Source organism: Haliotis rubra, unplaced genomic scaffold (assembly GCF_003918875.1).
Source record: "Haliotis rubra isolate DU_JTF1 unplaced genomic scaffold, ASM391887v1 Scf71, whole genome shotgun sequence".
Lineage (NCBI taxonomy): Eukaryota > Metazoa > Mollusca > Gastropoda > Lepetellida > Haliotidae > Haliotis > Haliotis rubra.
In genome coordinates this window covers 1,018,213-1,028,238 of record NW_025767424.1, presented here as the reverse complement: position 1 = coordinate 1,028,238, position 10,026 = coordinate 1,018,213, and the positions used below count along the sequence as shown (strand labels likewise).

General features: G+C 42.1%; 1 protein-coding gene across 2 annotated transcripts; it reads right to left on the bottom strand.

Annotated features, from left to right (window-relative positions):
• Positions 1-2,054: 2,054 nt before the first annotated feature.
• LOC124259104 lies at positions 2,055-8,769 on the bottom strand. Of its 2 annotated transcripts, none has more exons than XM_046693197.1 (5): positions 8,651-8,769; positions 7,753-8,162; positions 5,328-5,612; positions 4,565-4,849; positions 2,055-2,534 (listed from the first exon to the last, which is right to left on the bottom strand). In XM_046693197.1, the coding sequence occupies exons 2-5, from the start codon at positions 8,150-8,152 to the stop codon at positions 2,461-2,463; spliced, it is 1,044 nt and encodes a 347-aa protein (XP_046549153.1). In that variant the 5' UTR covers positions 8,153-8,162; positions 8,651-8,769; the 3' UTR covers positions 2,055-2,460. The 2 variants fall into 2 exon arrangements, with proteins under 2 accessions (XP_046549153.1, XP_046549154.1); XM_046693198.1 differs by having other exon boundaries at positions 8,617-8,715.
• Between the last annotated feature and the right edge of the window lie 1,257 nt (positions 8,770-10,026).

The window sequence follows — 10,026 nt, the reverse complement described above, 5'->3', positions numbered from 1 at the left end:
ATATTTGTATGTGTAAATTTCATTTTAAAAGAAAAAGAAAAACAATATGACAAAAAAAAATTCAATGGTCTGTAGTGATTTATCGATCTACTTGAAAACCGTCAAAATCAAGAACGACATGCACGTTATGCTCGTGCAGACCATGCGTTGTGTTTAGGGTGGTGATAAAGAGAAATGGTGGTGCGTTCATGATGTCTGTCTTTGAAAAAATTGTAAAAGCTGATACTTCCTATCCAAATTGAAAGTTCAGGTTCCCCTACTTTTTGTGAAGAGTATATTATAACTGGACGATCAGGCATATGTGGATTTGGGCCGAGCATATTTATTACTTCACGATTTTATCGGTTTACCGGTATTCCGCAATATGCTTCAAACGATTCATATTGCACTATTGCTTGTGTACCAATATATATTTTGGAAAAATATATTGACATTTGTTATTATCTCTGTAGTTTAATCATAGGCCGATTGAGGCAAAAGATGACCTAAGAGGGACTGTTAACGCAATTGAAAGAAACTCAAAATATTTTATTTGTGAAAGTGTAAATGGAAATAGAATGGAAAAGAAAATCTATGATATGAATTAACTCTAAGGCAAAAGACAGCAATCAGTTACTCTTGAAAAGCAAGACACCAGAAATGGGCTTCACACATTGTACCCATGTATGGAATCGAATCAACAGAATGAATACGTTTTTAAAGGTGTGCAAACGTTTATTCATCAATCAAAACGTTTTGTGTGATCACATGAGTTGTATCCCTTCCTCTACTGAACTTTCCTATCTCTTCTCTCTATTCTTTCCTAATATGTATATAATTGAAAATGTATGTATGTAAATATTAGGGAGCGGGTATTTTAAGTTGGATTACTTGTCCCCAATCCCTTTCACATTTGTGAATAAAATATGTTTAAATCAAATCAACCCGGGTCTTCGCCGTGACGAGCGAACGCATTAACCACTAGGCTACCCACCGCCCCGTAATGTACATGAAGTGCATGTGGATTGCTAGTAGAGCGTGTTCCGGACCGGATGAACATTAAAGTTGACAATTCCGGGGAAATCAGCCCTACACTCAGCAACCCTCTGCTATATTAAATCCTTGTTTTTAGAAAAAAACGTCAAGCGGAATCGCATCTGTTTGAAATGAACATGATCCACTGAGAGAAAACCTTACATCATCTGTATAAAAACGTGCGAATATATTTCCATGTACATTTAGTTTAAACGATTTTACAGCGCCTTTTATCTGTCCTTACTTAACCCTTTTCCCACCAACTCCAAACACAGAACAACACACTTCCCACGTGAGTGGGTTTAGTTTTACGCCGCACTCAGCAATATTCCAGCTATATGGCGGCGGTCTGTAAATAATCGAGTCTGGACCAGACAATCCAGTGATCAACAGCATGAGCATCGATGAGCGCAAATGGGAACCGATGACATGTGTCAACCAAGTCAGCGAGCCTGACCACCCGATCCCGTTAGTCGCCTCTTACGACAAGCATGGGTTACTGAAGGTTCATTCTAACCCGGACCATCACGGGTCGCCTTCCACATGACCCGTGTTGGGTGGCTTCGTGGTATTACGGGAACCTCATTGTCTGGGGAACTCTCGATTATTTAAAGGCACTGTGTCACACATTTTTTACATGATTTTGGCCTCTATTTTACACATTGGGGGCATATGCAATCACTTTAGCTTCCTGTTGATGCAATATCCGTTTCGACTTGCATGAAGTCGACAATTGAAACTTCGAGGCGAACAGCTTGTTGCATTAATTCACTCGAACTTTGTAATTTAATATTGTAATCTAAATACGTGTTTTTAAAAAAAATAATTATATGGTAGCTTCCCTGAGGGCTGATAGTTGGTACTATTGAGAGAAATGCCTTATGTATTTTTAGAGAAATGTGGTGTGACATTGTGCCATTAAATTCACTATCTCACTTAGTAGTAGAGAACGTTCAAAATCGGGCCGTCCACAAGACAATGATCGATACCCCCAAACGCACACTCTGTGGCAAATGTAATACATAATACCAACACAAGTATAACATTTTACAAAGTTTTATTTCAGTTAAGAGCGTGTCCACTGCGACTTTTACAAGTGTAACATATGTTATACATTTATTAGGGATTACACATTCCTAGTAATGGCATTATGTATTTTACAACAAGGTATAACAAAATGACAACAGAACCTCTTCTGTGAATCGAGAAGCAGATCCTGGTACAAGTAAAGGGCACAACTCCTTTGCCCCGTCCTCATTGTTCCACAAACACAGGACTGTAGTTCTCCCTGTGTACGTTATCGGGAGGAGGTCCTCTTGTTCGAACAGCGCATAATGAATACGAGTATGATTCTAGATATATAAACGATATATGAAGTCCAAATAATGTTTCAAAGAAAAATTGATGCTTAGCCTCCCGTCCCTGGCAACATGTTTGTAAACACATTTACATTGTAAACCCCACAGCACACATGACTGGCAACATCATCAACGTCGATGACAGCAACAACGTTGACGAACCTGAAACATTCAGAAACAGGAACAGATCAAACTAATTCAAGATCTCTGGGATAGTGAACTCAACAGTATTCGAGATATCAGTGATTGTTTGCAGTGCAGTGTTATTCTTGAGTAGGGGCGGTGGGGTAGCCTAGTGGTTAAAGCGTTGGCTCGTCACGCCGAAGTCCCGGTTCGATTCCCCACAAGGGTGAAATGTGTGAAGCCCATTTCTGCTGTCCCCGCCGTGATTTTGCTGGAATATTGCTAAAAGCGGCGTAAAACCATACTCACTCACTAATCTTGAGTGCGAGCGGGACTTTAACGTTTAAAGGTGATTACCTCTTGGTCACATCAAAGAGCGAGTAAGACAAAGGATTCAAGGATTAAATACCCCCTGTGAGTGTTTATGTTGGTATATAAGCGCTTTTGTGCATGTGTGTGAATGTGTGATAGTTGACACTGGAATTGGAACACCATCGACTACCGGAGCTTGGTATGAGGTTCACAGCTATGACTTTATATGTTTACATAAACATGAACATATCCTTTTAAACAGTACAACCAGAAATTATTGAGAATTTAAAGATTGTAATTTTTTATATTTTATTCACTCATTACTCACGTATTAAATGTGAATATTAGCAGAACATAACTCCAGATTCAAAGACAGGTGAACAGTTAGTATTTTGTCAAGTCACCATGGGCAGCAATGCAGGCTTCAATGCGGCGGGGCATACTACTGATCAAAGAAGTTAAAAGGTCGTAGTCCATGCTGTCCCAATATCGGACCACCTCTTCTTTCATTTCAGCAATATTTGTCAGATTTTTCTTAGACACTTTCCTTCATAAGTCCCAAAACATTTTCTTTTTGGATTTAGGTCAGGGCTATGGCTTGGCCAATCTAATAATGTGATATTTCGGGTCCGAAACCAAGCCTGTGAATGCTTTGAACGATGTTTTAGGTCATTGTTCTGCTGGAAAATCCAAAAAATTTCCATAGAACACGAGAGCAGATGGAAGTAAATGTCCCTCGAGAATATCTGTGTACCGCTCACTGTTCATATTCCCTTCCAATACACAGCGGGGCGTTGCCCCTAACACAGATATGCCACCCCACACGTTAAATTTCGGACTGTACTTTGGGCGCTGATACAAAGGTTTTTCAGTTTGTTTGGTCCAGAATTTCAGTGTATTAGGAAACAGCCACACAGAACTTTCATCTGAGAAAATCACATTGTCCCAGTTAAAATTTCTATGCTGTAAGCACCAGTTCAAACTTCGCTCCTTTTGTTCAGGTTTCATGATCGGTGATGGAATTCCTCGACTTTTCTGCCAACCCATTGCATGCAGCTCAGTTCTAATTGTCTCCTTACAGACATCCACAGTTCCTCTATCAATCATATCCAGCCTTAAGTTTTTTAAACTCCTTCGTTTGTTTTGAGAAACAAGAATACCAAGCCGCCTCCTGTCACCGACAATCAATTTTCTGGGCCTACCTGCGCCTCCCTGGTGCTCAATGCCATATCCATTTGCAATATTTTTCAAACACGATAAACAGTGGACAAAGGGATGCCTGTTCTACTCGAAATCACTTTAGCTGATCTGATGTCCTTGTTATAATACTCTAAAATCAACTTCCTCTTCTCTAAATCATCCATACTGAGGATCACAGAAAATATCGTCTGCTAGCAAGTAAACAAAGGGGGATAACTCTCCACAAACTAATGAAAAAGGATTAACGGAGTTGTCTTTCTTGAATGAAACCAAGCACTTGATAGCTGGTCAAGGTTGTTTATACTAGAAATCCAATTAAACATATTCCTAAAATTCTCAATAATTTCTGGTCATACTATACATACAAGACATACTTCGGGGTACATATGCCACGAGGCTCTCAAATGAGTGAGTGAGTATATTTTGGTTTTACACCGCTTTTAGCAATATTCCTGTAATATAACGGAAATGGGCTTCACACAAAAAAGGGCTTGCACCCATGTTGGGAATCGAACACGGGTCTTCGGCGTAAACAAATGAACAACAAGAGAACTCACCACTGTTCCCCTCTAATTGCTCCTTCACCTGGACGGAGTACTCCAGCACCTCCATCAGCATATGGGCGCGATCCATCTTGACTTGGGTCATTTCTTCAGTCTTCATCATGTTCTCCACGTGTTCAAGGACGTTCTTGGCATCTGGGAGGTCCAAGAAAGGCACCTGGTTGATGAACCTTCCGAAAGCTGACTTCCTGAAGCCAAGTGCGTTTGTGACTGTCTTAGCTACAGTTCCAGCAGTCCTTAGCCCCGCCAGCACACCCAACAAATCTGACTGTTTCTCACCTGAAAGTGTGAACAAATTACAGTAGAATTACACAAAGCCTATGACGTGGAACTGAGCGATGGGAGGAACAAGAACAGGATCGGAAGCAGTGGGATCGGGGAAAAGAACAGGAACAAGAGCAAGAGCAGAGCCTGAAAAGTTAGCAGGATGAGCAGGAACAGAATGAAAATGAACAAGAAATGGACAGGGCACATAGCCTGGAAGCAGGATGTCTATTATGAACAGGAGTGAGTGAGTGAGGTTAGTTTTTACGCCACTTTTAGCAATATTCCAGCAATATCACGGCGTGGGACACCAGAAATGGGCTTCACACATTGTGCCCATGTGGGGAATCGAACCCGGGCCTTCGGCGTGACGAACGAACGCCTTAACCACTAGGCTACCCCACCGCCCTCATGAACAGGAGTGAGACCTTACTTAGAATCACGAAATTAACAGGATCAGTTGAAGATACAAATGAACAGCAAGAGAACTCACCACTGTTACCCTCTAATTGCTCCTTCGCCTGGATGGAGTAGTTCAGCGCCTCACTCAGCTGATGGGCGCGATCCATATTGACTTGGGTCATTTCCTCGGTCTTCATCATGTTCTCCACATGTCCCAGGACGTTCTTGGCATCTGGGACGTCCAAAAAAGGCACCTGGTTGATGAACCTTCCGAAAGCTGAGTCCCCGAAGCCAAGGACGTTTGTGATGGTCTTCGCCGCAGTTCCAGCAGTCCTTAGCCCCGCCAGCACAGTAAACACATCGAACTGTTTCTGACCTGAAGGTGTGAACGAATATTTAGGATAACTCAAAGCCTATGACGTGGAACTGAGCGATGGGAGGAACAAGAACAGGATCAGAAGCAGTGGGATCGGGGAAAAGAACAGGAAAAGGAACAATAACAAGAGAAGACCTGATAGGTTAGCAGGAAGACCAGGAGAAACAGAATGAAAATGTACAAGAAAGGGTAAGGGCGCATGCCCTGGACGCAGGATATCTATCATGAACAGGAGCGAGACCTGACTTAGAATCATGTGCTGAACAGGATCAGTTGAAGTTAACAAAAACTCGAGATAACGATTACCAAGGACATGGTTTTGAAGAACAACAATATACTCTGCGATCAATTCAAGATACACAGAACCTGGTGGTATATGTAGTGAGTGGCCTGATCTGAAAAACTAGTGGTTGATGGAAAGAGCACTTTAGTGACAGACATTGTTTGTTTGTTGCAATTTTCCAGCTATATGACACTAGTCTGTAAATAATCGAGTCTGGACCACACAATCCAGTGATTGACATCGTGGTCATTGAACAACGCAGCTGGGATAACTCAGCGAGCCTCACCACCCGATCGTGTTAGTCGCCTCAAGACAAGCATGGATATAGACCAATTCTACACCGTTTCTTCAGACAATCAATCAACTGCCTTATTAACTATAACGAACCTCCACGCTGCTGTATATCAAAGGGACGCAATTCTACTGACTGACTGAGTTTAGTTTATGGTCTTTCAAAGGAATATACAAAAGAGAATCCTTTTTCAACAGTATTAATGTTAATCCAGAGTGATGGCCTGCTCCACATGTCTACTTTTAGCAATATTCCAGCAATATCACGGCGGGGGGACACCAGAAATGGGCTTAACACATTGTGCCCTTGTGGGGAATCGAACCCGGGTCTTCGGCGTGACGAGCCAACGCTTTAACCACTAGGCTACCCCACCGCCCCGACGCAATTCTAACGGACTAATATGGATCTATAACCTTTGAAGACTTTTAACAGTCTAAGTCGGATGCTGTTACAGTATCTATGTACTCTTATCAACCACGCAATCTGCTCAATTGTCCCTGTGTAATCTGTAACATTTCCTATTCAACCCCGACGGCGGAAGAACGTGACCTTTGAACTCACGGCAGGGTTGCATGAGATAAAGACGCCACATTGAAATACACTAGAAATACGAACGATCCACACCTATATTGCAAATACTATTAATAATCAGCTTTTTCTTGAGAATTTCTACTCCTCACGTCAACCATGGCTTATACTGTTCCCAAATTATAAACAAGAGCGAGTGAGTGAGTGAGTGAGTGAGTGAGAGAGTTTAGCTTTACGCCGCTTTAGCAATATTCCAGCAATATCACGGCGGGAACACCAGAAATAGGCTTCACACATTGTACCCATGTGGGGAATCGAAACCGAGTCTTCAGCGTGATGAGCGAACGCTTTAACCACTATGCTAAATATGGATCTATAACCTTTGAAGACTTTTAACAGTCTAAGTCGGATGCTGTTACAGTATCTATGTACTCTTATCAACCACGCAATCTGCTCAATTGTCCCTGTGTAATCTGTAACATTTCCTATTCAACCCCGACGGCGGAAGAACGTGACCTTTGAACTCACGGCAGGGTTGCATGAGATAAAGACGCCACATTGAAATACAATAGAAATACGAACGATCCACACCTATATTGCAAATACTATTAATAATCAGCTTTTTCTTGAGAATTTCTACTCCTCACGTCAACCATGGCTTATACTGTTCCCAAATTATAAACAAGAGCGAGTGAGTGAGTGAGTGAGTGAGTGAGAGAGTTTAGCTTTACGCCGCTTTTAGCAATATTCCAGCAATATCACGGCGGGAACACCAGAAATAGGCTTCACACATTGTACCCATGTGGGGAATCGAAACCGAGTCTTCAGCGTGATGAGCGAACGCTTAACCACTATGCTAAACCGCCGCATGTGTACAGACGAAGAAATTGTCATAATGGTAATGCTATTTTTAAAAGGGGGCATAAATGCAGTTGAATCAGTAAGTGTGGTATAACATCAGGTTGTTATTATTAATACCGAAAGTCAGGTTGTTATTGTTAATAACGAAAGTCAGGTTGTAATTGTGAATGACGTACCGCTGTTTTCTTGGAATTGCTCCTTTATCGAGATTGAATGATTCATGGCGTCCATTAAGCGGTGGGCGAGGTCCTTCTGAACCGGCGTCATGTCATCCTTCGTCATCATGTCCTCAAATCGGCCTAAAATCATTTTGGCATCGGGCAGATCCAAGAAGGGAAGCCTGTTAATAAACTTTCCAAACGTTGAATTCCCTTGGCCAAGAAGGTTGGTGGCTGTCTTTACAAAGGTGCCGGCCGCTTTCAAACCCTGCAATATTTTGTCGAAGTCAAAGTCAAACCTCTTTTGTCGGGACAGCGGGGCGTCAACAGGCTGGGTACCATCAGTACAGACAAACTGCAGACAGACAGCGAGACACAGAAACACGGACAGACAGCTACTCAGACCTGGCCCTTTCATCGTGATGGAACTGAAATATGAAGCGTGTATTGTATTCCCCAAGACAAATATGTATTCATATGTTACTAAAATGTTCGGGTGAAAAAATACCCCCGACCCTCCCCAGCCAAAGGCAACAACAAAACAAACATATAACACCACCACCCCAAAAAATATAATAATAATAAAAAAAACACATAAAAAAAACAAGCAATAAAAACAAAGCAAATAAAAACCAAAAAGAATAAGCAATACACAACCAAGAAAAACAAACAGCATAAAAAACATGTCCGCTCAAAAAACAAAACAAAACAAACATGCAAAAATAAATAAATAAAAAAACACAAGAAAACCCCAACTAACAACCAAATAATCAATATAACATAAACACTATGTTAACAATGTTATCTTAACAAAACCATGTGCCTCATATTGCTACAACCAATAACGACAAATAATTTTTGAGAAACGATCAATGACTTTACCTTGAGTGTTAAGTTAGTGATGTCACAGGCTTACCTATGTTAAGATGTGTTTCACAAAGCACACACGCATACAGAGCAGCAGAGCGCAGCGATCAACGTGTCGCGTACCTCTCGGTATATATGCACACCCGAAGAAGGAAGTAGTTTACAGATCAAAAGTATGGGTTTTACAGAGATTTACAAGAGGATGCAGTGCGTCACATTCTGGTTGGATGAGTTCACGGGGAAGGGGGGAGAGGAGGAGGAAAGGGGTTTGGGGGGAGGGGGGCTGCTGCACATCTCGCGTGTCCGAGCGATGTGGAGTGGCTTTTACCATATAGTAAACATGAAATTGGCGTATGTCTGTAACAACTGATCAAGTTGTGCTTGTTATCACTCGGTCGTAGGACTATGCATTTAACTTTTCTCATATATTGAAGATCTGATGTTAAAGTAGCTTATTTGTATTGACGCGTTTGTTTATTTCTGTGTAGACATTTCTTATGTAATTATGTTCGTTTTGTTACCTTGCGAAGTGTACATAACTGTTCGTAAATGTTTATTGGTACCTTTGGGTAGCTTATGCTCAGTTCTTCATTTTCGTACATCTCCCCTGCCGCTTAAGTGGTTAGTTTGTCAGTCGGGATTGTCCTTTAGACTTTAGAAAACGCAAATTCCGTTAGCCATTGGGGCTTTATACCCAGCCCTGCTAGTTACTACAGATCGTCTCCTGCGACGTCCGTTCGTTTCTGTAGTGTGGCCGTTACTTGGTCTAGTGGCCTAGTTGGTAAAACGTTGGCTCGTCACGCCGATGACCCGTGTTCGATTCCTCACACGGATACAATGTGTGAAGCCCATTTCTGGCGTCCCCCGCCCTGATATTGTTAAAAGCGACGTAAAACTAAACTCTCTCACTCACTCACTCACTTGGCTGTATTGTTACTGGATGGTCTGGGTGCCGTTGTACAAACAAACTTAGCACTACGCACAAAACACTAAACACTCACATTGCCAGCACATCCTCACGGGTACCCATTTTACAGCTGGTTGAACTGAGTCAATGTGGATCTAAGTATCTTGTGCAAGGGTACTACGCAAATGTGCCGACCTCGGGACCCGAACCTAGGTGCCTCCACCGGGGATCGAACCCGTGCCTTCAGCGTGATAGGCAGACGCCTTACCACTGGACTATTACACTCCACAATACACTTACTCATTGGTTTCCTCAGCTGAACCGAGCGGTGTTTGTACAGGCCGTTGTCGATGCGAATTATAGTAAGCAATATGACACCTTGGCTACCAGGGATCATGTTTTCTATTTCTCTCCTTACTCGTTCGAGCTACGGGGCTGCAATTGGACAATCATAATCTACCATGAACATACAGAATTTTGGTCGAAATGTACCTGATGTATGACGTACAGGTGATTGA

Coding starts and splice junctions, on each gene's coding strand:
- LOC124259104 (XM_046693197.1), bottom strand. CDS start 8,152: ATGAAAGGGCCAGGTCTGAGTAGCTGTCTGTCCGTGTTTCTGTGTCTC. Junction 5,613..7,752: donor GCAATTCCAAGAAAACAGCG/GTACGTCATTCA, acceptor TCACACCTTCAG/GTCAGAAACAGTTCGATGTG. Junction 2,535..4,564: donor GCAATTAGAGGGGAACAGTG/GTGAGTTCTCTT, acceptor TGAATGTTTCAG/GTTCGTCAACGTTGTTGCTG.